The sequence below is a fragment of the Idiotropiscis lumnitzeri genome, chromosome 16 (genome assembly GCF_059441095.1).
Source record: "Idiotropiscis lumnitzeri isolate Australia: NSW breed Sydney's pygmy pipehorse chromosome 16, RoL_Ilum_1.0, whole genome shotgun sequence".
In the NCBI taxonomy this organism is placed as follows: domain Eukaryota; kingdom Metazoa; phylum Chordata; class Actinopteri; order Syngnathiformes; family Syngnathidae; genus Idiotropiscis; species Idiotropiscis lumnitzeri.
The window spans coordinates 12986111-13013739 of NC_142406.1; the positions used below are offsets into that span (position 1 = coordinate 12986111).

At 41.6% G+C, this 27629-nt stretch overlaps 4 protein-coding genes and 2 long non-coding RNA genes across 27 annotated transcripts in view; 2 read left to right on the forward strand and 4 right to left on the reverse strand.

The window, feature by feature from the left end:
* LOC148321515 (uncharacterized) lies at positions 1-6511 on the reverse strand. Of its 3 annotated transcripts, none has more exons than XM_088319495.1 (4): positions 3548-3707; positions 3309-3485; positions 1770-1898; positions 1-1423 (listed from the first exon to the last, which is right to left on the reverse strand). In XM_088319495.1, exons 1-4 carry the CDS (start codon positions 3701-3703, stop codon positions 1403-1405), a joined length of 483 nt encoding a protein of 160 aa, XP_088175621.1. In that variant the 5' UTR covers positions 3704-3707; the 3' UTR covers positions 1-1402. The 3 variants fall into 3 exon arrangements, with proteins under 3 accessions (XP_088175621.1, XP_088175622.1, XP_088175620.1); XM_088319496.1 differs by lacking the exon at positions 3548-3707 and adding an exon at positions 6341-6511 and having other exon boundaries at positions 1410-1423; positions 3253-3485; XM_088319494.1 differs by having other exon boundaries at positions 1410-1423; positions 3253-3485.
* On the forward strand, positions 4291-9650 carry LOC148321516 (uncharacterized). Of its 2 annotated transcripts, none has more exons than XM_088319497.1 (7): positions 4291-4506; positions 6292-6449; positions 7788-7964; positions 8168-8260; positions 8368-8475; positions 8568-8650; positions 8761-9650. In XM_088319497.1, the coding sequence occupies exons 3-6, from the start codon at positions 7883-7885 to the stop codon at positions 8630-8632; spliced, it is 348 nt and encodes a 115-aa protein (XP_088175623.1). In that variant the 5' UTR covers positions 4291-4506; positions 6292-6449; positions 7788-7882; the 3' UTR covers positions 8633-8650; positions 8761-9650. The 2 variants fall into 2 exon arrangements, with proteins under 2 accessions (XP_088175623.1, XP_088175624.1); XM_088319498.1 differs by having other exon boundaries at positions 6367-6449.
* Positions 7754-10116, reverse strand: LOC148321517 (uncharacterized). Of its 4 annotated transcripts, none has more exons than XR_015847034.1 (11): positions 9864-10116; positions 9690-9719; positions 9542-9591; positions 9092-9208; positions 8842-8914; positions 8733-8776; positions 8527-8628; positions 8365-8433; positions 8159-8288; positions 8029-8073; positions 7754-7952 (listed from the first exon to the last, which is right to left on the reverse strand). It is a non-coding gene; the product is annotated as an uncharacterized LOC148321517 (long non-coding RNA). The 4 variants fall into 4 exon arrangements; XR_015847035.1 differs by having other exon boundaries at positions 8527-8600; positions 9126-9208; positions 9864-10111; XR_015847033.1 differs by having other exon boundaries at positions 9126-9208; positions 9690-9716; positions 9864-10104.
* Positions 10117-10958: 842 nt separating this feature from the next.
* LOC148321518 (uncharacterized) lies at positions 10959-12657 on the reverse strand. 7 transcript variants are annotated; one of them, XR_015846984.1, is made up of 7 exons: positions 12617-12657; positions 12312-12387; positions 12119-12223; positions 11874-11918; positions 11474-11692; positions 11301-11398; positions 10959-11178 (listed from the first exon to the last, which is right to left on the reverse strand). It is a non-coding gene; the product is annotated as an uncharacterized LOC148321518 (long non-coding RNA). The 7 variants fall into 7 exon arrangements; XR_015846982.1 differs by lacking the exon at positions 12617-12657 and having other exon boundaries at positions 12312-12610; XR_015846983.1 differs by lacking the exon at positions 12617-12657 and having other exon boundaries at positions 11474-11570; positions 12119-12610.
* Positions 12658-13287: 630 nt separating this feature from the next.
* Positions 13288-25444, forward strand: lpcat1 (lysophosphatidylcholine acyltransferase 1). The gene is made up of 15 exons (XM_088318531.1): positions 13288-13549; positions 19703-19842; positions 19960-20174; positions 20250-20362; positions 20440-20500; positions 21225-21283; positions 22685-22719; positions 22847-22901; positions 22979-23061; positions 23127-23252; positions 23530-23677; positions 24261-24359; positions 24468-24609; positions 24711-24818; positions 24898-25444. Exons 1-15 carry the CDS (start codon positions 13463-13465, stop codon positions 24951-24953), a joined length of 1527 nt encoding a protein of 508 aa, XP_088174657.1. The 5' UTR covers positions 13288-13462; the 3' UTR covers positions 24954-25444.
* LOC148321520 (uncharacterized) overlaps positions 14628-27629 on the reverse strand; it is a 106065-nt gene continuing 93063 nt past the window's right edge. For 3 of the 10 annotated variants that reach the window (XR_015846842.1, XR_015846845.1, XR_015846843.1), the window contains 4 exons: positions 24250-27349; positions 24121-24145; positions 19682-23322; positions 14628-16289 (listed from right to left, as the gene is read on the reverse strand). The gene's annotated coding sequence lies outside the window, so the exon portion shown is untranslated. The remainder of the gene's footprint in view (positions 16290-19681; positions 23323-24120; positions 24146-24249; positions 27350-27629) is intronic. The other 7 variants (XR_015846851.1, XR_015846850.1, XR_015846849.1 and 4 more) reach the window with 7 other exon arrangements.

Consider the following 27629-nt stretch of genomic DNA (forward strand, 5'->3'; position numbering starts at 1 on the left):
TTTGTAGTAAACATGTTTATTAAATGGACCAGCATCTACAATATTAAACTAAGCGCAACATATTAAAATAACGGGGAAAAAACGGAGAGCAACAATTACACTGAGAGAACAAATCAATTTGCCGCGTACTTTGAACTGCGGAGAGAAACACGTTAATGATGTGTGTCAAGGTCACATTTTGACTACATTATATGCACACTTTTCGAAAATCTTTTTTTGTTCTTTTTCTTCATCGGCTCCCACTGGGTTTTGTTGCAGGGGAGAGTCGTGGATTAACGACGACGTCACACATTGAACAACAAAACAAAACACTCCTATTTTAGAACATCACAATGTTGTCTAACATAAGAGTTGTATGTAGGTACAGTGGGGAAATAAAATATAAAATGCAAGACTCAAATTCCAGTTAAGCAATTTTGGAGATCAAAAAATGTATTTTCTTTTTACTGATGCCGAACTATCAAAAACTGAACACTTGTAAGCATGCATACCGTATTTCTGCAAATAGAGGCCAAGGTGCGACGTTTAGTTTCTCAACTGCAAAAGAGGAAGGTGCATTTGTGCGGCTATTACGACTTATGTCGAGTGAAAGTATACTTTTGAGCTACAGAAAAAAAGACAATGCGGCAAACTGGCCTTCCCAACCAGGTGTGGGATGTCAACATGGCAGCACAACACACAGAACGCTAGTCGTCATAAAGTCTCCAGCTCCACATCACGGCTTCCAGTCTTTAACAACCACCACTGATACGAACCCGCTTAAAACATTCGAGACGCTACATGCTCCGGTGCGTATACTTGGCCAACAGGGTCCCTATTTGAGGAAATACGGTACGCATGAAAGATGGAAAAAAAACGGGCTACAGTTGGAACGCAATGCAGTCAAATGTTCACAATGACATCAAGTCCCCCCCCCCCCTTATCATATTTAATGGTGGTTAAGATGTCCCTGAAGAGTGTCAACGTTTGTAATGGTTTAACTGGGCTTTACGCTAACATGGCCGAGCATGCGGGAATGTCTTTCTGCTTGCGAACACAATCCTCAAAAGTAGTAACATATTAAAGGCTAAAATTGTCGCTCTGACACAGGGTCTAAATATATATAGAAATTTAGATATAATATAATCAAAATAAAAAACAAATACACATCAAAATCCCCATTTATAAACGAGCCCTAAACAGCTCAATTGGTTTTGAAATCCAATTATTGTTACTATTGGGATATATGATATCCCAATTTAACAAATGAACATTTGTTTGTCTCGCCATACAAACGCCTTTTGTTGCTGTTGTTGTGAATATTAAATGGATCTTGTGAAATCTGGCTTCCTGCACGTCATGGCGTCCACGCTTCCGTTCCAGGTGAGAAGCATCGACGGGTTCTTTTGTCACGAAGCTGACGTTAAGCACTCTCTGTCACGGCCTGCCGGGAAAGAAAAACATTGTCATGGCTAAGCTTTTAACTGCATCTTTGGAAAAGAAAACTTGAGTTGTCATAATTATCCATTAGACGGGGCTTTGGCGCCATCATGTGGCATCTGCGAGCGCTTTAAAAACAGTGACTGTGTCTTCAGCCAACAATAGCAAGCAAGTTAAAAAAAATATCCGCAAATGCGTGTATTTGTGAATGCAGACGTGTGCATTGGCAAGGACCACAAAATTCCTAATCCAACCCAGAAAGTTCTACGCCGTGCTTAATTATCTATCAGGCGGGATGGAGATGCAAAAATAATTTTCTCGAGCGTGGCAAGTGGTGTGCAACAACTTGCCTTATCTGCCGTTTGCTTTCCCGGTGCTGCGGTGTTTTCCTCGGTCGCCTTGCTTGCTGCCACGTCAACCTTTTCGTCTCCGTCGAAAACACCCTCAGCATCGCCGTCCTTCGGCAGTTTGGGCGACACCTAACAGAGTAGACGAGCTGATAAAGCCGGGCGCACACACATGTTGATAAAATTGCAACACTGCCTCTTAGCGGACTGAAGAGGGATAGCCTTTGAACGCGTACATTTTTTTCACTCGTATTTTTTAAAATCAACCGATATCAGCATAAATTTTCCCAAACAAAAATTCGAATTATCACCCTTTCAAAAGGGTGTTAAACAAAAAGTGAGTCGCAAGTTACCAAGATTATTATGGTTACCCAAAACTGATAAAGTGACGAAAACAGAAAAAAATAAAAATAAAATGAAAACGTGTACAAAAATGAAAACTAACTGAAAGTGCATCTTACATTCATACAACTGACTATATTTGCATTGAAAATGTCCTTTTGTTTTTGTATTTTTCAATTAAGTTCTAAGCGAACTAGATTCTTCGAAACACCAAGACCTGTTTTATACCATTCGACCACGAATACTGTCCTCATCACCATGTTACTGCACTGACGTGCAATGGCGACAAACCCAGACTGACGTATTCAATGACTTTGGCAGCTGGATGCATAGACAAAAAAAAAAAATAATAATAGTCGCCCAAAAAGGCCCAACGTCTCATAGAAAATCATGGAAAGTCAATTAATTCTTCCACCCTCAAACTGTCTGTGAAATCATTATTAAGTGCAAGACGATATTTTAAATGACGTTTTAACATTCTCATCATACAATTGAAAGGAGTTGAATTTTGCAAAGTAAATCGACTTAGCAATTTGAAGACCAACTTTTTTTTTCCAGAGTGCACCGAGGAAAGAAGGGTTGCAGCATCTGGATGCTGAAGGGGGTATGCGCTGTAAAAAGTCAACTTACACTGCGTGTGGGATTTTTATGAAACAATAGGCAATGATTACCATAGCAAGGGTGCTGTAATTGGCCCTTAAAACGCCAGCAAGCTCCTTGAAAGGGTCTCTTAATGATTCATAACCCCAACATTGTATAGATTTGCCCCCACCTCTACATAATAAACCAATCAAGTGCAGCATTCCCTGCCGGGACTCATACGTGTGGCCATGTGGGGAACGTCAAGTCCATTCTTTTTCTATCACTTTATCTCATAGCCCAAATTCCTGACTCGTTACTTTTCCAAATTATATGTCTGCCTTTGATTTTTAAAAGTGGCGTTAAGTGGAGGTTTTACCGTGCACTAAACAAGAAAAGAAATACACCCCAAGTAAATCAGAGTAGTCCAAAACGACTGCATTTATGTCATATAAATGTAAACATTAAAGTCAGGCTGCTCTATTTGGACAAAGATATGCATAGAGTATTAATGGTGACATTTATTCATGAGATAACAATGACATACAGTCCATTTTAAACAAACCATCCTGTGGTGTGTCCAGGGGAATCGGAGAAACGTCTACCGACCAGGCTCAGTACCAGTAAGAGCGCCGGTGCCTCCTGTCCTCCTGGATGCCCATCTTTTCCACTACTTCCTCCTCCAGAGTCTTCAGGGAGGCCGTGTAGGTCTTCTCCAGCGTGTCCTCTGGGCTGGTGAGACAATTTGGGTCCGTCCGTGTCGGGACGCTCGTAGAAGATCAGCTGACCCGAGCCATCCTAAACGCAAACAAACAAAACCAATGTGTTTTGACGTTTCTACTCCGAACGGACGGAGGCACCATGAAGTCTCGCAGCTTGAATCGTCCTTGGCGGCCGTGAAAGAAAGTGTCGTGCTGCCTGATGATGCTGCCGTCCGATTGGCCTAGCTTGGAGGCCATCTTGGCGAACCGCAGCGGCTGGCTGACTTTGGCTTTGACCTCAACATTGGACAGCATGTCTCCACTGAGAACAACATGCAGTGACATTGCCATTGTGTCATACTATATATATATATATATATATATATATATGACAAAGTCCGAGACACAAGCAGAGGCAAGGTTGAAACGTGAAGGAGTTTTGAAGATTGAAACTTTGTTGCCACAATAAAATTGCTTGGTGACACCCCCCCTGTTGACATTTTTACTCTTATTGCAGTTATATACACAAAATAGACCGTTTATATCATGATGGAAGTCGTGAAAAAAAATATTGCCTTTATTTTCTAAAAGCAGTTATAGAGGATTAAAAGGTTGATGGTTTTTAAATGCTGTTATTCATTTTTCCTCCACAAGAGGGAGGAATTGTCTGATACGTACATACAAGGGCGCGCTATTGCTAATGGCTGGCGACTTTGAGTTGTGTATGATTTTTTTCATTTTTATTGACCCGTTTTTTTAAGATGGAACGTCTTATCATCTTTTAAACAATAAAAAAATACACCGAGCACATAGTCATATTAGCATTGCGAAAGACAAACCGGAAGTACGTCACGCCCTCGTAACGCCCCGCCCCTCGCCTGTCCTGCCGGTTACAACGACACACCCCGGTATCGGAAGTCTTAAAGGACAAAAGACATTGTTTATGTTGAGCAATGCCACACGTGTACATATTGCTGCAAGCATCCCGTGTAAATAGTCTAGAGGAGACGAAAGGCAGGGTAAAGGAGCGTAATGTTTTTGGTCGTAATCCGGCAAAAAGCGTAGATGGATAAGAAGGACAAAAGGAAAGTTTTCCGGTGACTATCAGCTGTGTTTCAGTGAGTAATTTAAACACTTTTAAAGTGTCTATTTGGTTTTTGCATATCTAGGTCTATGCATGGACAACATTTAGGAGCGTAATTGCCACTCTTATGCCCTCTAGTTTGTTTCTTGTTACTCTCGACGTTACTGGTGCACTCGCTCGCATTATCAACAAACAATAGCAACACGTTGGGTCGTCGGCTAGCATGCCCGTAAGGAGCACTCAGCTTTTTTTTTTTTGTTATTTGCATTTATTGTGACTTTTGTAAATAATTCTGCGTGTGAAATGTCGAATATTCGTTTTTGCAATTAGGGACACGTGCGTTTATTTGAGACAATAACCGCTTCCCTTATCAATGTAGATTGCAACGCTGCCCCTTAGCGGAATGAGGAGGGATAGCCTTTCAACGCGTACATTTTTTTTTACTCTTATTTTTTTCAAACATTCTTTATCAACCAATATAAGCATACAAAATCCCAAAAAATAATTATAACCTAAGCAAACAATACAATGTAAACAATGTTATTTTCAAAATATGTTTTTAGCTTAAATCGAGTCAACTAGACTTATTTGAGAAAAGATTTATGGATCCTAAAATATACTGTATATTTTTATTAGGTACTTTTTTACTCACTTTACAATGTTTAATGTTTAAAAATAATTAATGTGAGTTCCCTGAATGAAAGGAAACACACATTTTCGTCCGTTTAAAATAATTCTCAGATTTCTTAAAGAGGCCTACAAGGAGCACTCGGCTGTTAAAAGCGTTTGTCTTGTGTTGTTTTGTAAATATTTAATTTTGCGTGTGACGTGTCGAATGTGCGTTTGTTGATCGGCGGACTCGTGCGTTTAGTTGCGTCAATAACCGTTTCAAGATATATTCGCAGACTGCAATTAGCAGCATTCAAGTGTTGAGAGATTGTCCGCCAGGGGGCAGTGTTGCTGTGTCCATTGAAGGGGAACAAGCTATCGCGTATGTTTTCCTATCTAAAATTGAACATTGAAGACAACTCGAGAAAAAAAAAAAACTTGTTCACAATTTGTTTCCTTCAACCGTGCTTTGCCTTCACGTTATTTTGTAAATACGATTTTAGCTTAAGTAAAATTTAGATTTATTTGAGAATATATTTAAGGACCCTGAAATATAAAGATAAAGTGTTATTTTTCTGTCTTAAAGTAGACTTTTTTTCAGTTTAAAAATAGTTCTTAAGTGTCTAAAGGAAGGTGTGTAGTTACCTTGACAACCTGGGGCTTTTTGACTAAAGCAAAGGGCTACTCAAGGCTGCCCAGTTGGCATCCATTGCAGCCTGGTCATCCTGGAAGGGGGATTCCCCCATCTGTGGTCCCTTCTCAAGGTTTCTCACTTTTCCCCTAATGAGGTTTTGTGAGTTTTTCCTTGCCCTCCTGGGGGTTAAGATCGGGGATGTCGATTGTGGCTATGTAAAGCCCTTTGAGACTTGTTTGTGATTAAGGGCTATACAAATAAAATTGACTTGACTTGACTACTCGGTGTTTACAGCTTAGCAACTTTTTGCAAAATATAGTGACTTTTCTAACCCCTCTTTGTGTTTAAAAAAGTGAATAGCAAGATTATTGTAGTTAACTAAAACTACAAAAAATGTTAATAAAATAAAAATATGATTACAAAAATCAAAACAAACTGAGAGGGCATCTTACCTTTATACAAATAACTATATTTGCAGTTACAATGTTGTTCGTTTTTGTCTTTGTCAATTAAGTTCTAACCTGAGCCCATGAGGATGATTTGTATTAATTTTTGTGTTGCTGTGTGTCTGTGCAGAAGAAGGACGGTCCAGTTTGGTGAATGAAATCTCATCAAATAGACTTACTGCTTTTGCTTTTTCCGCCCGACCAGACCGAGGAGGCTTCGGGTCCAAAGGTGCAGCCGACAGACTTCTGGGACCTGCGGAAGGGACACCAACCAGCATTTAGACACATGTGAGTAGTGAACTGTGTTTGGTTCTTGAGGAGCTGACGTGTGATGTCACATTGCACTACAAGGTGGACGCGAGTACACCGCCCTTTCTCACTGAACTTAAACTGGTGCGTCATGTACTTACTGCACGACAAACGCCAGCAGACGCTTCTGACATGTTTTTAAGTGACAATAATGTGGGCCAAGTTAGTTAAAAATATATGTCTATTTGACTTAGTTGGTTCACATCAGTGTCATTTGAAACATGTCCAGAAGTCTGTGCTGATGATGTTGTGCATGTGCATGGCACTTAGTTTTTGTTCCATTGAGAGACGTCAGCTGTGCTCACGCGCTGTGTGTCACAAGTAAGTGACATCACGCGTGAGCTCATCAAGCACGCAACACTTAAGCTGCTTCTATCCAATGTTTGTGTGTGCAACTTGAATTGGCCCACACAAACGTTGACTGGTCAAATGCTTTCAAATAGTCATGTCATCTTTGTGTCCAATAAATTGTTCAACTTGAATGGGAGTCTTTGCGTTTTCTTCGTCAACCTGCCGCCAACTCATCATGGTGGTCGCTGCAGTGGCAAACAATTCAAAGGCTGCTTGAGGTGAGAGTTGCACATCACTCACTACTGCTGTGGACACAAGCGTAACATTACTACTCCTCTCTGTCTCCCATGACTCAAAACCAGATGAATCTTTAAGTTCATCGAGCTTTGGCTCATGTGAGATGGAGGGAAACAGTAAAAGGCTTGTGTTCCATGTAGTAACGGAGGTGCAACTTTGACCTGCAAAGTCAAACTTACCTGCCAAAACCTAAGTGTTGCGAAGACCGCCCCTAAACTCGGCCTGATTTGAATTTGACCAATCACGCTGCAGCTTAAATTTGCATAACCACGCCCACAAATAAACACCCAATCAGAAGACTACAATTTGCATAGCCACGCCCACTTTTGCATTTTTGACCAATCGGATAGCCCTAGGTTTGCATGGTCACGCCCACCTCAAATCCCACCAATCACTGAGCACCTAATTTGCATAGACACACCTTTTCAACCAATCACAGCCTTGCATTCTTCTTGCTCCACCTCCTTCCACAGCCGTCAGCCAATCATGGAGCATTATTCCAGCCTTGACCTGCCCACTTTCGACATTTTTGTAGAATTTATTTTTTTTTTGGGTCTGGGGAATTTTGACCAAAAAAAAAAAAAAAAAAATAAAATAAATCTGGAAAAAAACTAGATTTTTTTTAATACAAAAACTTTTGAATTTTTTTTTTTAATGTTTTGTAATGTTTAAGAATGAAGTTTAGAGTTCAAATGTTCTTATTTCAAACAAGCTTTATTTCTTTTGCAGAGAAAACCATCACAAATCAAACAAAGTAACAAGTCAGATGACAGTCTGCTCGTTGCTGAGTGGTGAAGTGGTCGGCCAGCAGCAAAGTAAGTCGGATGAAAGTCTACTCGTTGCAGAGTGGTGAGGTCGTCGGCCAGCAAGAAAAGAGTCGACAAGCGTGTGGACCTAAGACAAAAAGTGAGTCAAAAGTTAAGTCATCTTGTTGTGCAGAACAAAAAAATGTTTTGGGCTTGAAACCTACCAGTGAGAAAGACGAGTTGTTCACAGCTGATCATGTTCTTGTTGCCTAGAAAGGGGAAAGAAAAAAATATTCTATCAAGTTGTCATGAGGATTGTGCAATAAAAAGCCTTTCAAGAGCTTTTCATCTCACACTTCTCAGGGTGCCTCCAAATTTGGCTTCAGCACCTTGTGGATGGGACGCAACAAGCAAAGCAAGTGCTGCCGTCATTCGGCTCAGCGCTGGACTCGGGCTGTGAGTAAGAACTCGATTCGGCGCCATCCTGGAAACAAGAAAGCTCGTCGTTGTACTTTGTTTAGACAACTGCAACATGCTAGCTGAAATGTGCCTTCCCTTACCAGCGGAGGGCTCATCCGGAGGAAGACGCACTTTTCAGTCACGTTTCACCATCTTCAGTGGGCCAGCTCCTGAAACTCCGCACAAACGAGGACCAGTCAAGCTGCCATTCAGTGCGTTTATTTGCATGTCTCAACATTTAAAATTTAGGCAGCTTTAAGGACCTTCCACAAGTTGAAGTAGAATTTGTCTCTTTGCCCAGCAGGTAGCGTGTCACCGTGGAAGAAGTCGAGCCATGCTGCACAACTACGGTTTTCCAGCGCCACCTAGTGGACAAACATGAGAATGGTAAAGTACCTTTTTGAGTCTTTGGCAAAATTGAAGAGAAACTTGCCGAGCATTCATTTTATTTCATTAAAAATTAACTCACCTGATGCATCTTGTTCTATTCCGCTCAGTGAAGCTCTGTCATGACTGCAGAAAAAGAGGGAGAAAAAAATTAATGGAAAGTGCTGGAAAGTTTGATCGGATCTCCTTACCTTGCTTCTGTCTCTACCGGAATATTGGCTGCTGCTTCTTCCTGGAGTGCCGCAAGAGGTTCAGCGTGTGATCCTGCAACTCACATTAAAATTAACAATGCAATGTGTTGCTGTTGAGTGCATGTTCTCACCTGACTCAGGTGTGGCAAATGCAGGACCAGAAAGCAAAAACCACGCCCCAGTTTGGCTTTAACCACAGGTGAGTCTACTAAATGTAACGAGCACCCGAGAGCACGTTGAGTAGAACCACCTGTGGCAGGGTTTTCCCCCCCCCCTTTCTTCACCTTGATTTCACACTTGTGCTGATTAATGATCACCACATGATGCGTGCAGAGCAGCGAGCGAAGCAGGACAACAGCGTGGTGGCCTGAAAGACATGGTAACGCAAGCGTTTGAATTTTAATATTTAGCCTTCCAAGCTAGCGGCTTTGCTACTTGATAGTTGGCGACCATGTTGCAGCCGTGCCCCAAAAAGACGCGGGAAGTCATGTCAGCCATTTTAGGGTCATTCTGTTGAAAATGTTAGCATGTGGATGGATGAAAAAAAGAACATTGTTTTTTTTAGTCTGTTTAATAATGATCTTTCGGACAAAACACACAAGACTTGTGCCATTTTGCAGTCAATCTGGTCGTTCCGTTTAAGATCCAAGCCTGTGGACAAAATGAAAACAATTATCTGCACTTGATTCAAATGGTTTACCTCTGAATTGACAAAGTGGGGCACCTTAAGCTCAATTTGAAGATATGCACCTGTAGACAGAAATTAGACAATTAATACGCATGCATTAAAGATATACTTTATTCAGTTGGTTTGATTGTGAATTTCTGTCCAAGTTTTGTCTACTTACCTTCGCCAAAACGGCACTTTTGTCCGGCTGCTGGAAAACAGTGGAGAAAAAAAAAAGAGCAAACGTTTTAGCTTAGCATGTTAGCAAGGCGTGTGTATGCCTAAAGTGGAAGTTTGCATTCAAAGTGAGCAAAATGCGTGAGTTTGAAGAGTGTATTGAAGAGTGAAGACTCACCTTGAGCAAGTTTTGGCTGATCTGGAGGAGCTGCGGAGCAGCAGGACGAGGACGACCGGAGGCTGTCAGAGGAGCGAAAGAACGGTCGGCTATTTTTGGGCCGTCTTAAATACTTTTCCGGTGATGACGTCACAACCGCAAAAAAAAAAAAAAAAAAAAAACTACAAAACGAATTAACCACTATGATCCTAGCATAGTGACGTTGCCTGAAAAAACCAAACCAGCCAATTCCATTTTTCACAATGCCCTTTAGGGGGTTTGAACAGGGGTCGCGGCACCACTAAGCGAGATCAAATACCTCTCGACTACTGCCTGACTGAAGGAGGAAATTCACGTTGTCAGATTTAACAGTCTATTTAATAGGGATTTGGAATGAAGTCTGGTGAACAACTCTATATGTATGAGCAACCTCACTTACGTAGCAGATCTCCGATGGTCGAATGGTTAAAGATGCTGCTTGGTAAACTGTGGAGCCGGGTTCGAATCTCACTTTAGGCACCATTTAATTTGGGGTTGGAGCACCGAGTGAGGATCGAACCAGGTTCGTCTGGACACCAAGCAGTATCTTATACCATTCGGCCATCTGGTTGGAGAAACGCCAAAATTTTTACTTGTATTTACCGGTCTCTAATTAGCTGAATCGACTTGGCTGCACACATCTGAGGATGGAAACTACACGATGTGCTTTGCAAAATAAAATCGTGTAGGTTAGTGATGGTTGGCGTCCCTTGTCAAGTAGTCGTGATGATGTGATGACACTCAAACCTAACCAATAACTCCCACATGAATATTTTCTAAAATTTATTTTTCCACACATAAATCTATGTTGTTTTTTTTTTGCAAATGGTTTTTGTCATTTTTACGTGGTTCCTTGGCCGTTAAGGCTTATCCATTCATTGTGGTCACCTTTGTGTTATTTTTATTTACAAAACTCGGGTGTGTTTGCAAGAGGTATTTCATTCTCATTTGTTCACAAAACGAGGCTGTTTTTGTGTTATATTTGATAGTCATTTTACAAGACAACACATTTTTAGATCTTTGTAGCTTTCATGAGCATGTACATGCATTTGTCAATTCAGACATCCACTCCCAAAAAAGTCTGCAAGAACACATTTATTTTGATCCAAACATGATGATGCAATCTTCGCCTCAGCATCCGCGAAGGTTTGGAGTCCGATGTCAAGCCGATGAGTTCTCCACGCCATTCCCTCAAGCCCTTGAATATTTCATTGCACTGCATGCATATGGTGGGGTTGGAGGGGGATTCTGGAAATGTCCTTGAATTCAAGTGAACATACACTTCAATTCACGACACCTAAGGATGACAAAAAATAAAATAAAAAAAAAAAACCCACAAGGGTTCCTCCTCTCTCTACTGATATATCAATTTTATACATATACACAAATGTATCCTAATAAACACATTCACCAACTTACTGTTGTGGATTGCACCTTCATCATCTTTCAGGACATCTGCCGGAGAAGATTTTTTTGTTAAATATTCTCCAGTAGCTTCCAGCACCCAGATGTTCATCCTTAAATTCAAGGGAATAAAATATTATGCTTTGGACATGTATACACATGATTAGTGTCTGTAAAATTTTATTCACCTTTCATACCATGGCAACCTCATCAAAAATGGAGTCCAAGCAGCCAGTGGCCATCAGTTTACCTTCGTTTCTGAAATGGGCAAATCTGCAACCATAACTGTTAATACAAAATTAAAACATTTCCAAAATGTGCTGTCCTCTAGTCTTGCAAGATTTTCAAACTTTATACCAGCACCCCTCAACCTCCTAATTTTGGATTCATATTTTTCACCACAACACCTGCAAGTAAGGCAAGCACACAGAAAAAAATCACTAGTGTGGTAAAAATTCAATAGGCTGCTAACCTAAAAAAAAAAAAAATAAAAAAAATAAAAAAAAAAAAAGGAAAGTGGTGGCATCAAGCAAGAAGGAAAATTGAACATGTTCTAAGGATAGACATGGGCAGTTTTGTCATGCTTACACCAGTAAAATCCAATGGAACCTCCATGACGGTAAACCAAGAGTACTGCAAATACACAAAAACATTATTTTCTGTTGATGCATACACATCTATTGTGAGAAGGACACATGCACAAAAACAAATTGCTCCGACACAGCTTACTGATGTGCTGATCATTTCAATCAGACATATTGTCGGAGTGCGACATCTAAAATATACAGGATATCGGCCTTTGACACCTGTGATTTGGAGGCAATTTCACTCACCATGAAGATAAAGAGTCTGCAGTGACGGCTGCCGAGATGATGGACAGGAAGCACCGGCAAAAATATTTCTGAATTCAACTGAAACCAAGCTCCAAACTTCAACAGCTTAAATACAGCATCAAAATGTCAGTGTAAACTTCAAGTGTGAAAATAGAAACTGAAGGACATTGCAACAGCCCAAGTCATGACATACATCATTCCTGGAAATGTATCCTCCTCCCCCAAAAATGTTTATATAATATCCGTGCCCGACAACTCTGCCCGTGGTCCTGAAAAAATGAGTTGCACAACAGTCATGGTACAAATATAAAATGTGAGACAAATAAGACGGTCCATGAACAATAGTTAAGAGATCGTCATTGCTGCCTGTTGTAGCATGACGTTTCCTCACTGAGTCCTCATTTCCTGTTAGGAAGGTCTCTTTTTCTAGCTAAATGCAGTAAAGGCGACATATTTCTTTGACTAAATAACGTGTATTGTGCTGCATGCAAAACATACCTGTCACCTGCAGTTTTCTTCGGTGGTCTGGGCGCATTCCGATGACGTCACGCTTCAAACCACCTGGTTGTTTAATTTGCACGTCGTGATTCGTTCAATGAAAATCAAATAAAAATAATATGCGTTACTGTCACATTGGCGAGGGAACTGTTCGTAGTGGGACCTTGTGGACATGTTATTAATATCATTGAGATTTTACAATTACCGTTAATATAGTGGGGTTTATATACAGGAACGCTCAATTTGCCACGATTTGCAGTACACATTTCTCATCATAATTTGCTCAATGTTACATAATTTATATTATCTATTTTTGACGAACGGTATCTGTGTGCACACGTACACGTAACATATATCAATACATATGAACAGTATGTATTCTTATGAAAATAATAATGTACATATTTGTCCAATCCCATGCTCATTAAATAACATAAACATTCGAGACAGTTTGTATGTGAAAAGGAGCACATTTACGAGTTTAACAAGGAATTCAAAATTCCACCAATGTACATTATATTAAAGTGCTTTGAAATGCTTGCCAACGTATAAACGAACGCGTCAATAAAGCAGCGTATGGGAGAGTGGTGAGGGGGGATCAAAGTTGACGTTGTCAACGTTGTCTTTTATTTTACAACCGGAAATAAACGTGTGCAATCTTGCAAGCTTCTTGTAACAAGACCTCAATTTCCTGCGCGAGCATCGCAAGGACCCGCACGCGCAATTCTACGCTGACACGCAGCGCTTGACACGCCTCGCGCACCAGACCAAAGAACGACTTTTGAGTAAAATACACCGGTTTTCCATCGTTATTTGATCACTTTCTTAGGGCGTGCACGCGCAGCAATGAACTCGTCGGGCATTCGCCCCTCCAGATGGGGCAGGAACCCTTTCGTTCATACGTTAAAATTCAGCATGGCAGACAAAATAAAGGTAAGGCGCTGTTTGTTTTCATACTTGTCATGTGTTTTGGAAGTTTAATACTTTTATTCTGGGTATAACCGCCACCGGTCATTTCTGCCCCAAGAGTGTTCTTAAAACAAGAAATCGTGCACAATAAACAAGTCTTTCATATGCCTTTTTTTAACGAACCCATCAGAGACAAGTCATGTGCGTGTGCATCTAACCCCAAAAAATTAAACACACCTCTCTATACAAAGCCCTTATGCGTCTTGGTGACAAGGAACTATTTTAAAGTAAGTTCATTTCGACAAAAGTCATGCTTTGCCATCTTACTGTTGAGAAGTTAATTGCTGCCATCTTGTGGCAAAAAAATAGAATTGAATTAAATCGGGGAGCCTTTTTATTTCGACAAATAGAGCGCTTTGCTATCATTTTGTGGCATCAACAGGCAGTTAAAAATCCTACAGGGGTCATCAATTACTTATATATTTTTACAATTTACATCAGGGCTATTTAACGCCTTGTAAAATTGTTTGTGCCCTGCTCTTGACTCATACCTTTTCTACAATGAGATTCCTTTGATGCAATGGAAGTTCTCTGTGTGTGGACTGTGGCATTGTGCTTTGAAATGCGGCAACAAAAATGTCCGGAAAAGCCTACTAGAACTGCTGAACCCAATTTGGGGAGATTCAGCAGTACTTTAAATGGCACCAGTTATGCGCTGACTCCCATTAAACATGAGTCTTCATATGATTGGTTCATTCTGAACACATCCACACCCCCCAAATTATAACTGTCCAACCACATTGTTTTCTTTCCATCGAGAAACTTTTCATTTTTCAATTGAGTTTACAGATCACAGGTAATATTAATGGTGAATATAATCCAAGTGATTATCCTGTAATCAATTTTAAAAAAAAAAAATCAGAAAACCAGTCATTTGAACGGGGGTGTGTAGACTTGTTTATCCACTGTGTACCAGAGCAACCACATCGAACAAATATTGCAATCACTCTGCATCCTTCGCACTGTTTTTATAAGCAAGTTCTTTCAAATTGCCCAACCTTGTTATTCACTCCTAATACTTTCTAAGTGTGAATACTTGCAATTGTAGTTGAGGAAGGATTAACTGTCTAAAAGTCGAGGCTAAAACATTGCGGATGTGTTTATGGCGTAACAAGACATGGATGGCTGGCAGTGGCGAAGCGAACATGAACCCGAAGCCTCGCCGGCTTGCGCTGATGAACAGCTGTGCGATCCCTCCTAAATCGAGGCACACTTTATAATGCCTCGTCATCAATCAACCGATGGATCGATGGACACGCTCTTGGTGAAGGATGACTTCTGCTTCTGTTTTAATCTCACAGGCCAATAAAAAAATAAATTCAAGTCAATTGATCAATTCTTTAATTTTGTCCTCGGCAATCTGTCTTCATTTATAAACACTAGAGTTTCTTTGTGGACTTTTAGAGACTTGCGAAATACTCCCAAGTTTATCAGTGCGGCAATTTATTTATTTCCACTGAGACAATCGAGTTTTCCGCGCTTTCACGGCAATAAGCAATGTTCTTGTGCACGCGCTCGCATTCCGTCTTCCTGAAATCTGCGATTCTCCGTCATGGAATGTCTTTGTTGGGCCGCTTATCGCTGCACTTTATCCACGGGCGTTTGAAGGATCTTGTAAACAGTTTTGTTTGTGCCAGATGACAGCAGGATACCCGTAAATATAAACTTGAAGTCGGTCTGCTTGACACTTCCCTCTGCTGCTGACTAATGTGACGCTGAGGTGTGTTTTTTTCCACCTCAGACAAGTGAGTGTTTTACATAAACAAACGTGACTTTATACTTGCCGTGGGCTTAAAAGCCAAACAAAAACCTGTCACGCCAACTCCAAACGAAATGATCTGAAAAGTTAAATATAACTGAAAGTATCACCTCTAGGAAATCCACTCGAGAAGTCTTAAGTGTGAAGTTCAAGCTAGCGGCTTCCGGTTGTGTCCTGCAGTGATGGGGGAAAATGCCGCTTCAAATGTGCTTCATGAACCAGTTGTTGTACTTTTTGGCACTGTTGGTTTAAAATAAAGGGTTGAAAAATTGCCAAGTCAGTGTGCTTTCAGCCCAATGTTGAACAGAGAGCGCCATCTACTGGAGTCCAAAAATACTACGACTGGTTCAGGAAGCAGATTTGAAGCTTCATTTTCCCATCACTAGTGTCCTGCGATCGATTTGGTGACCAGTTTTAAGCACTATAAAAAAAAATAATAATAATGGATTGAAATGCGAAATTAAAAAAACTTATTCTGAAGATGTCGACCTGTAAACAAAATAACACTCGAGCCCTGACTTGTTGAAATCAACTTGATGAATAACAAGGGTGTGTAAGTGTGCAGGCAACGCTTCTCCCTCTTAAAGTGACAGTGCGCATGACAGACTGGAAGTTGCAAATAAATCCCGTATGATATGCGTGCATATTTTTGTTTGGAAGCAGAAATATAGAGCAAGCAGCTCAGGAAGCAGACAGACAGTAAAACATTCCAGCTGAGTCACACATTTCCTAGCCGTGAACATCCTGCTGTGGCTTCCAGGTCCAGCTCTCAAACGAAACACGGTGGCAAAACGTTCATCAAACATCAGGAGAAGCAACACCGTTCGCTGTGTCCCGAGATGAAGATCTGATAATCCAAAATTCAGGAGGAGCGTGACCTTGATTGCTGAGCACGTCTCGACTCGTCATGGTCGCAATTGGAGAGGGAAATCCCGCCGCCAGCGTCTGCAGGGAGACATCAGATTTCAATATGAAAATGGAAAGATCGGCTAATTATCTGACCTTCTGGTTCATCCAAAAGACGTGTTTGAGTTGAGCAACGAAATGGAAATGGAGCCAAACTTGTTGGCAAGTCTCAACATTCCGCATTCTTTGTTGGAATGTTAGAGGAAAAAAAAACAAACTACGGTATGCCGATATAACCCGCCGCGTTTATGTGGCAATTTTTGACTTTGGCGGTTGCAACGCTAATGCATCATCCTGGACCAGGGGTGGGCAAACTACGGCCCGGGGGCCCGTTAAACGTTTTAATCCGGCCCGCCAAACTTGAAAAAAAAAATTCAAAGAACCTTGTTTATGTTTTATTTTTGAAATAAAGACAGATATTTTGTTGTAATGCTTTTGTTCACTTTCATTTCAAATTAAATGTATTTTTTTTTCTCCCATGAGGTGATGTGACCAAAACACGCCATCCATCTGATTTTGCTCCGGCCCCTCTGTGAATTTTTTAGAATCCATTCTGGCCCGCCAATCAAAAAGTTTGCCCACCCCTGTCCTAGACTGTCCTGTGCCTTACTCTCGAAATAAACCTATGCTCCATAAAAGTGTACACAAACATGTCAGTTGCGGCAATGTACACACACCAGTTTACATTCCTTGAAAACTGGTTCGACTAGACAAAAGTTTGAATGGTATTTTTCCGCGACATTTTGCTTTTCTGTAATTATTTTATTCCTTCAATTTATTTTGTTTTCCGTCAAAAATGTGTTTTATGGAGAAAGGAAAAGAGAAAAGGGAAATTTGAAGTTAAATGACCCGTATCACGATATACGTTATCATAATCTGGATATACAATTACTTAGCTGGCACGGCGTTAATGTGATTCAAATCAAGCAGGTTCTTAAAAATCATTAGAGTGATTTCCCTCATCGTCAGATAGCAGATCGAATTTCCCTCACCCGTCCATCAACTGTGTGTACTTAAGTTAAGGTATGTGGTCGGATGTTTGCGCTGGTATTTCCCTCTGAAGCAGCTGACTGACATCTTTGAAAGCGGGAATGACAAGTTGTCTAGCATACTGAAAAAAAAAAAATGCCCTAACAGTTATATCGCTGTGGCATGTTCAAACAATATCTTTCGCTTGTCTGTCACATAATACCTTTAAAATGAATAATGCAGGTGTGGGCAAACTACGGCCCGGGGGCCACACGGGGCCCGTTAAACGTTTGAATCCGGTCCGCCGGACGTGAAAAAAATTAAATGAAATTTATTTTCGAAATAGTGTGGTTACATACATATTGTTGTAATGCTTTTGTTCATTTTCATTTAAAATTAAATGTATTTTTTTTTCTCTAATGAGGTGAGGTGACCATAACATTCCATCCATCTGCTCCTGGTCCAGCCCACCAATCAAAAAGTTTGCCCACCCCTGGTATGACGTAATGTATAATGTAGTGATGATGTCTGGATTTAAAAAAAAATGGTAATAAATAGAATTATTTTTTTTTATTGCTAATATCCATCCATTGGCTTTCTGCCTCACTTATCCTCACGAATCACGATGTTATATTATTTCATATAAAAGACCATTGCAAGCGTTCAGATTGTCGCTAGTGATGGGTGAATGAAGCTTCAAATCTGCTTCATGAACCAGTTGTAGTATTTTTGGACTCCTGTAGGTGGCACTGTCTGTTCAACATTGGGCTGAAATGCATTTTTAAAACCCGTTATTTAAACCAATAGTGCCATCTAGTGGACTCAAAAATACAACAACTGGTTCATGAAGCAAATTTGAAGCTTCATTTTCCCATCACTAATTGTCGCTGGCGTTGTCGGATAAAGCGGCACCGGCATAAAACACGGGCACCTTCTTCCCCTCTGCTCATTGTCATATCCTCCCAGAGAAAATGTCAAAAGCGGATCCTCCCAGATGGATTTGTGAAGCTCTGATGCGTCGGGCTCAAGTGGGGGGCAGGGAGGCCGGAAGAAGAGTTATAGAGCGTCATAAATCAGCCTCATAACTGTTTATTTATTAATGCAGCCCTGCAGCGTGCACCTGGGCTCCTCCAGAGAGCGATAGAGGAGGCTAAGCCATGAATCCCCAGAGAGGTGACAAAATGCACATCACTGCGAAGCAGCGAGCAAGACAGTTGAGGCATAATAGATGAAGTCGGCAGCTGGGGAGCAAACAGAGTGATTGATGGACCAATTGGGAGGGGAAGTCCTCTGAGACGGGAGACGAGGGATGGCGCGGGAAGAAGAGATGCAAGCGAGGTCGGCCATTGTGAATTTGCATAGCCGGGGCCTTCACTATCGTGACCTCGCTTATGAGCGCCATGTGTCAGAACACAGCGAGCGAAAAGTCATTCCAGTCATCTTCATTTCTGCCCCGGTTGACCTTCATGTTGCTCGTAACATACGACCAGTGGGTGGCTTTTCCCTCGCATGTTTGCGAACGGCTTTCATCTCATTTTACTGCATGCACTCGAAATTTGAATTATTTGTATTATATTAGATGAGGCTGTCAGATGATATCAATGACTGGATTTTGATGTTATTACTCCGTGCGATTACTTTTATATTTCCCTATTTTTTTTTTGGTTTGACCTGTGAGCAAAAATTTGAGAAACAAGTGCTGTATGGTTTCAGTGAGCTTAAATCACGTCCAAACAAGCAGCAGCTTATTGCCACTCATTTAAAATAAACACATAGAAGCTTAATGCAAATAAACAACGCAAAATGTCGTTGACAGGTTCACAAAGTGTTGCTGAGCTAAAATTGTTTCAGCAACAAATATACATGGAGCAGCACAATGTATTGAATTGAAGCAAAAAACGTGGTTAAAACTGTTTATTTCTTGCTCTTAAAAAAATTAAATTAAATTAAAAAAATATATAAATAAAATAAAATAAAAAAAAAATATATATATTTTTAATTTTATTTTATATATATTTTTTTTGTGGTGGTTCGGCCGGAATTGATGTTAGAATGCTACTTCTATTAATGTCAAAAGATGATTTGAGATGAAACAAAAATATTGACGAGCATTTTTTTGTTTTATTTATTTATTTTTTTACTTTCCGTTTTGAAAAAAAAAATAAAAGGACTGTTAGAGTCGAGCACAACTAAACCACATTAATGCACCATGTTAAATGAATTTGTTCGTCTTTGCCAAATCAAATCCTGATTCCCCTTGAGTAATGTTGCTGTGTTTCCGACGTTAATTAGCGTCCGCATTAACCCATTAAAGCACTGGCTCGGGAACAAAGCGTGACTGTCAGCGGAAATTCAATTGGGAGTTCGCCGTTTTCCCTTTTGACGAAACTAATGCGTGGATCCTTCTCGGAATACAGAAGAATGGAAGAGAGTGTACTGGACTTGGTTGCGTTTCTACTTACAATCTCTTTTTGGATGTGCAGATTGGATTCATGTCTGTGACGGTGTTCCCAGTTCGACTCCTTGCGGTGTCCTTCCTCATGCTGCTGGCGTGGCCCTTCGCCTTCGCCGCCTCGCTGGGACGCTCAGAATACGTTGTTGAGCCGCATTCGTGGTGGAGGAGGTGCGCACGTCTATATGGTGGAAGAATATTTCTGTTAGCGTTTGGCCTAAAATAGCCTGTAAATATTCTGACGCTAATTTGTTCCGTGGACTAAATACTGATTTGTGCTCCGGGCAGTTTTATCGATCTCTCCCTGCGCGTCATCATGCGGGCCATGTGGTTTTGCGGCGGTTTCCATTGGATTAAGGTGAAAGGCCAACGGGTGGCGCCCTCCGAGGCTCCCATCATCACGGCGGCACCGCACTCCTCCTACTTTGACGCCATACCAGTCACCCGCACCATGTGCTCCATCGTCGCCAAACTGGAGAGTGGCAGCATTCCCGTTTGGGGGAGTGAGTTAACATTCTTGAGCGAACGTCGAAATCCTGGTGACACCACTTGCACTTATTTTTTTTTTGCCTACCCAGCCCTGATCAAGTACATCAGACCAGTATTTGTTTTCCGCTCGGACCAGGACTCCAGGAAGCAAACGGTGGAGGAGATTAAGAGGCGAGCGCGCTCTGGAGGGGCGTGGCCTCAGGTAACGCATCTAATTTAGTCAAATCCTACCTGGTAACTTTCATTGTGAAAAATACTTTTTTTTTTTTTTAAATCTAGATCATGATATTTCCAGAGGGCACGTGCACCAACAGGTCAAGCCTCATTTTATTCAAGGCGGGTATGTACAACTTTTCGATAAACCTTTATCAGGACGGGAACTTGTTGTTGAAGTTAATACACTATTTATAGTGTGGCATTTACACGTCGGCAGACACACAAGCCCCGCCCACTTTTGCAAGTAAACGCTAATCTGTGCATCCAAACTCACTCACTGCAGCTCTGCTTACCCTGCCCGTAGCCTCCACTGCCTAATTTAACCATATCGTCACAATCCTGTGAAAAACATGTCATATTTTGTCATTAAAAAATAAATTTAAAAATGACCGATGATAAAATATCTAATGCAGAAATTTCAATAATTGTAAAAAAAAAAAATAATTTAAATTAAAAAAAAATAAATAAAAAAAACAGTAAATTACCCTAATTTTTATGTAACTGTATCCTGGAAGCACAGAATTCCCCCAAATATTTTTGGGGTAAATTGATACACAACAAGGCAGGTAAGCACTACAAATAATGTGAATTGCGTGTCACCGAAGGTCACTTCCACAAAAGCCGCGTGGCACTCAGTTTATTCACGAGCATATTGTAATCCCCTTCACTTCCTGTTTCCAAGCGTGTTTTTGCTGTCAGCTACTGTCCCCCTCCTGCTTGATCCTAATCCTCATTTATTCCAGTCTGTAAATCCATTGGTCTATTCTATTGTGTCTACGCTTCGGCAGTGTGTTCTGTCTGCGCGCTCGCCTCTGACTCATTGCCTCTTATCCTCTGTGCTTCGCCAGGTGCTTTCATCCCAGGACTCCCAGTGCAACCAGTGGTTTTGCGATACCAAAACACACTGGTAAATATCATTGACAGTCATTTTTTTGGGGGCCAGGGTCAAGGGCACGCAAATATGAAGACACGCACACACGCATGATGTCATGGTTTGCCCCCTCACGTTACGTCCACTTTTGTTGAATGACTTCATGTTCGGGGAGGATGATATTTCATCCTGCCCTTTCATCATTTCCACATCTCTCCAACCAATACACACACACGCACACACACACACACACACACACGTGTGCGCACACACACAGGTGTCATGTCTCTAAATGCACCTCCTCTCATAAAATATAAATGACTTACAAGCCAGCAGATTCCCTCGAAGTTTCTCGATTTTTCTGATCTCAATTAAGTGTATGCATATTATTTATTTATTTTATTTATTTTAATAGAAGCCATCAACTGGGACATTTTTTTTTTTTTGCTTGACTTGTGAGCAAGAACGAAAATACACCACACAAGCGCTGAACTCAATTCACTTTACAGCAAGCAGCAGTTTGACCGATCATTACCAATCCTTGGAAAAGAAGCACGGATGTCCGCAACGCCACCGCCAGTTGAAACGCTCTGTCAGAGTAAACATAAAACAAGAGTTTTTTTCTTAAATCCTGTTCAAGGTCTTGTGAATTTAAAACCAAAGGTAGGAACTTTCCTTATACCGAGTTCTATCTTATGGCTTACATGTAATGGGAAACGCCATAGATGGGCTAACAAACGACAACAGATATTTGCTCATGCGCAAACGTTTCATTTTTTTTTTTTTTTTACATTCTATTAACGCATGTCATCCAGTGATATTTTCTTATGACCAAAAACTGCATCCTGAAGGATTATTTGGGACAAGTGTTATTTTGAGTTCCGCGCATGGGTACAGACCGTAATTAACCGCGTAGCTGAAGGCACCCATGTCCTAGTTTGCTAAATGATTGGCGCGACACGTCTTCATTATATTTGCGCGTTTACCTTGCTCAACTGCGTACCTGCCGGCACTCGTCACGACATGTCATCCTCGTGAGCTGCAGGCCTGTTGCTGTCAAGATTTCCCTCTGACCACAAGACAGCATAAATGAATACGTTTGATCCAAGCTAAATTTTAAATTGGTGTAAATTAGTAAAATCAAAGCCATGACGCACACTGAGTTCCTTTCCCTTATTTTCTCTATTCTCTTTAAAAACTACGACGACTACATTTTTTTTCTTTTGCGCATGCATGTTCATTTGAAGCAGTCCAAGGTGGGCCCCTCTGTAACCGGAGATGAATGTGAACCCTCTGCCCTCCACCCTGACCTACTCTCACACCATTAAAACCAGTTGAGCACAAAAGCTGCACAGTCGTCTGCTTTGGCCTTCAAAAAAAACAAAAAAACGGGGGTGTCCATGTTTGTCATTTCCTTTCTCCGCTTCCCTTCCGCAGGATACAATTTCATGGACGTGGCAAGGCCCCGGAGCGTGAGTGGAACGCACCAACACAAACCACCAAACACACTGCTTCCGCTTCCTGCCGTTCGAACCCATCTCAAAAGGAATGTGACGTTGTGTCGCTCACTCGTATTGTTTGATCCACTTTGGCTTTCAGGTTCAAGCTCTTATGGCTCACTCTGTGCCAGCCTCACAATGCCATGGAGATCGAGGTTTGAATTTTTGGGGCGGGATTTAAAACGCAGCGAACGGTGACATGTTTTACTCACCGGACCGTCTCCGTTCTCAGTACTTGCCAGTTTACACGCCATCCGACGAGGAGAAGGAAAACCCGACGCTGTTCGCCAGCAACGTTCGGAAACTCATGGCCAAGTGAGTGCAGCGCCGTGCATTTTTCAAAGTTTTTCGATTAACCTTTCACCGGCTTTCCGTGACAGAGCGCTGGGGGTGCCGCTCACAGATCTGTCGTTCGAGGACAGAGAGATGAGTTTTTCCCAGGGCCCCCTGCGCATCCACGACCCCAGCAGCCTGCTGGAGTTCAGTCTGCTGGTGCGCCGCTTGGGGTGAGTCGAGGTCAGCTTGACTGCTTGCACAATCCATGGGCGTAAGGATGACGCTGACACCTGCTGGCCGCTTCGAGAGAAACACCAAAGCGAGACTTGAGCGTTAGTTGCGCTACCGGTTGAGTGTACTGTAAATATTTGCAGTACAGCAAAGTCATAGGGGGAATATCCTCGATACAGCAAAACTATCGTTACAACTTTGACTTTCATTTTCACTGGCTGACCAACCGCTGGTGAATTTCCATAACCGCTATGAAGTGATGAATTTGCGTTACAGGCTTAAGACCACGGACAGCCTGCTGAAGGAGCAGGCCGGCAGAGCCAGGAAGCTGCAGAGACATCAGCTGAATTTAGAAGACTTGGCATGCTTCCTTCACGTGCCGGTTACAAACACACTCCAAGATGTTATCGGCCTCTTTGTCAAGGTAGAGGATCACTTGATATCCTATACAAGTATGCCTTTATAAAGGTAATGCAATCTAGTTTTACTGTGGTTCTGTAGAAAAGCGCAGTTCTGTGGTTATTGCTCATAATTGTGTTGTTTCTACGTAAGTGGCTCCCTCTAGTGGAGATTCTGTAGATTGTGAGAATTCCACAAGGTGCGTGATCAGCGTTTAAAATTTAAGATTCTCAGAATAAAATTGAAAGGAAGCATGCATATGTTTTTCTTGACAATTTAAAACAGTACCCAGGTGTTTTAATGACATTTGTTAGATGCTTTCTGCCAAAATAGCCCAATGATGAGGAAAGGGACATGCCAAATGGAAATAATCCGCCTTAAAAAACTGCCTTTTATGAGAAACTAACACTAATTGGTGCAGCCTAAAAAAAAAAAAGCCTAAAGAAAAAAAGATGCAGCTCTGCTTACCTTGCGCCGGTATTTTAGCCCCCTCCTGTAACAGAAGCATGCAAGTTTAGAACAGCAAATTATCACACTATACAATCAAAAAATGAGTTATATGATGTCTCATTTTGTCCACTGCAAACCGATTCTTACTTTTTGTCCAGGATGAAGAGGGACATATAGACATCCGACACTTTGTTATCGCCATGTCCACGATTTACCGACCATCAAGGTCAATGGAGACCCTCAAGCTGGCCTTCGAGGTATAAAAGCACGTTTACCGTAGAATCTGCTTTGATGCGTGTAAAAGTATGCATGTATACATTGTTGATGTAGTGCATTTATACTAAGAGCTCTCTCTAATGCGCAAGATGTACGCGAACGAGGACAGCGGCGAGGTCCACGAAGACGAGCTGGCCTCCACTCTGGAAATAATGTTGGGAGTGAAAGAAGTTGAATTTGCAAAGTTTTTTATGGAGCTCGATGGACCAGACACTGGGAAAATCACATATGGTAAGAACCCTTTCATGGAAGGAAAAAAAAAAAAAATCTATTGATTTTGTAACGGTACAAGGACAACTTGTGAGAGCCGCACTTCATCTTTTCCCGTCCAGACGAACTTCATCATTTCATAGAGAGGCACCCAGGCTTTGTCCGAGACTACCTTGATTTTAAAGACCACCCACGCAAATCGTGCATCCGCCGAGCCAACGCTTGCAATGGTCAGAAGCACGACAAAGACAAGTGAAAAGAACAATTTAAGATAAATGTCTCTCTTCTCTTCCTTGCTATGGGATGCAGCGCCTCTGCCACATAAGTGCCTTCACAGCAAGCGAGGGAGGGAAAATAAACACTGAATGGAGATGCAAACAAGCGGCCCGGGAGGCTTTCTGGACACATCGGAAGCACTGTGCGGCATTTTTCTGGCTCGCTCGATGACATTTGTTTTACAAGTCTACAAACGATTATTTATTTTGCGTACGGATAATAAATCTCAGGATACGAGGCTTCCAAAGTAATGTTCATTGCTAGTTTTGAAAGTGGATGCAAATCATCATATTGTCAGAAGGGAAATGTTAAAGATGGCCCAGTAACTACCTTGTAAAACTTTTTATTGCTCTTGTAATTATTTTATTTGGTGTTTTGTTGGAGGTTCCACTATTTCTGGGATGGTATAAAAGTAGAACTTCAGCATCTGCGAGTTGAACTTATTCACAGTTAAAGTCAAATTTTTTTTTTTTATGAATTAATGCGTTTTGTATCATGAGAGTATCGATGTCTGACAAATCCACGTTTATTCGTATTTATTAAAAAGATAAAAAGCGTTTTCAATGCGCGTCACCGTTAATTGTCTCGGTTCCTTTTGTGTCCACATGGGGGCGCTGCCTCTCTAAATCACACTCAACACGAGCCGCACGGCTGCCCACCTGATGGACAGGAAAAGCATTACCTCATCCCCTTCCTTTCGTTCCTCCAGGTAAAAATAGACAGATTAAGCCTCGGCTTTGATGAGAGAAGCCTACAGGGGAGGTGTGGATGTTGGTGAGAGAGAGAGAGAGAGAGAGAGAGAGACTAAATGGATCGTTCTGCTCCAAATCCAATTCCTAATAGCTGCAGGGAGGGTTGGTGGGAGGCAAGAGGGAGACGAAAACAGTCAAAGTAAGGCAAGCGAGTGGGAAAAGGGGTTGGGGGTGGGGGGGGGGTGCAGATATCACGTCGAACAATTAAGACCTGCCTTGAGGGTCTAAAGAAGACGCTTTGATGAGAACATATAAATTGCTCAGTGAGCAAGCGTCTCTCTGGAGTCTCCCTCAGATACTCCTGCCTCAAAGGAATCTGCAATAAAAGACGCCGCCTGCAGCCCAACACATACGAAGGGTGGATTGTGTTCACAATATTTGGGAGGGGAGGGGAAAGGAGGAGGGGGGGGGGGGGTCGCATCTCTCCAACCGACGTCTTGGCCGAGCGGTAAACAGGAATCGGATTGCAACCTCGCTGATGAGCCTGTGCGGTTATGGCAAGGTCAAAGGTCACACAGTGTCTGTATTTTAATGAGTTTACTCGCATGAACCGCTACAGTCAATCAATGCTTGGGAATTGTTTCAGGAAATAAGGGGAGGGTAATTACGCATGTTTATAGAGTGGCTGGAAGGGAGCGTGTTGTCATAACAGTTAGCCTGGTGATGTGGTTACCATGGCAACCAGGCAGAATAAAAAATGGTTTAATTTTTTTTTTAGTATTCAATTATGTCATTATTGTACGATTTTATCTCATTAAAATAAACTATCTCACGGCAGCATTGTACACGTTTTCAAACTTGCAATCATTCATTCCCCACAGCCCTCAAGTACTGCTGAGCCATTGGCTAAGCCACATTGCAATTATGTTATTAAGTTTTGCAGGACTTTCTAAAACCTGCAAGGGGTTTTTGGAGCAACTTCCACAACAGCGTGGTATTTGAGCCCAGAGCCAAAGTCAAAAGTCAACTTCTACTTTATGTTTTGGTAGTAACGCCATCATTCCAGTTCCGAGTAGAATCTTCATCGCCTGTGGAAGTTTTTGCGCTCTGCTTTGGCCTTTTGGCCTCACACCACAGTCAACATTCCTATTTATCCTGCCAGGGATTTTTAAGCTCCCAAAAAATGGAGCGATGTAGGTGTCGGGACAAGTGAGTGAAATATCTATCTCTCTTTCTCTCTATCTCTCTCTCTCTCTCTCTCTTACTCATATATATATATATATATGCCCTCAATATCTTTTCATTTTTTACACCAATTGAAAGATTGCATTTAATGTATTGAACTTAAAAGTTATACAAGAATAAAAAAATATATATATATAGTCTGATGAAAATGGATACATGCCCTTCCACCCATTGGCGGCATTTGTGGGTGGTCGTTGGTGTCAAGAGTAATTCATGCTTTCTACAGCGCTACACCACTGCAAGTTGCAGCTAAGCGGCAAGGAAGCTCACGCTCTTCATCAAAGACCTCACGCCATTCAATTGACATTGTCGGGACTACAAAGTCCATTATCCCTCGGAAACAAGCGAGCAAGCGGGGCGACACAAGCGCGCAGAGATGGAGTGACGTAAATGGGCTAAGATTGTGGTTGAAAGGTTCAAGGCGAGAAGCAAGAAAATAAATTACAACTTAACGTGGATGTGGGGGGTGGGTCAGGAGCGTGCAAACACGATGGAGAGCTTGTCGTGACGAGCGGGATCTTTTAGATGGCGGGTGGCTGATGGCTTTTCTGTGGGAGAGAAAGAGAGGAAAATGATGGTCATGAAAAATGGTCAATTCCGGCATGTGATATTGTAACCCAAAAAACTGATAGCACGGTCTAGTGCGATGTATTGTCGTCAAAAGTGCTTTGATTCAGTGATAATATTACATCTGTGGTTTGTTAGGTAATTGGAATGTATACAATTTTTAATATATTTTTGTTACATGCATTTGAGTGCACACGCCAGGAAATACACATTTTACGCTATTTTAATGATGCAATAGTTGATAATTATTGAAAAAGAAAA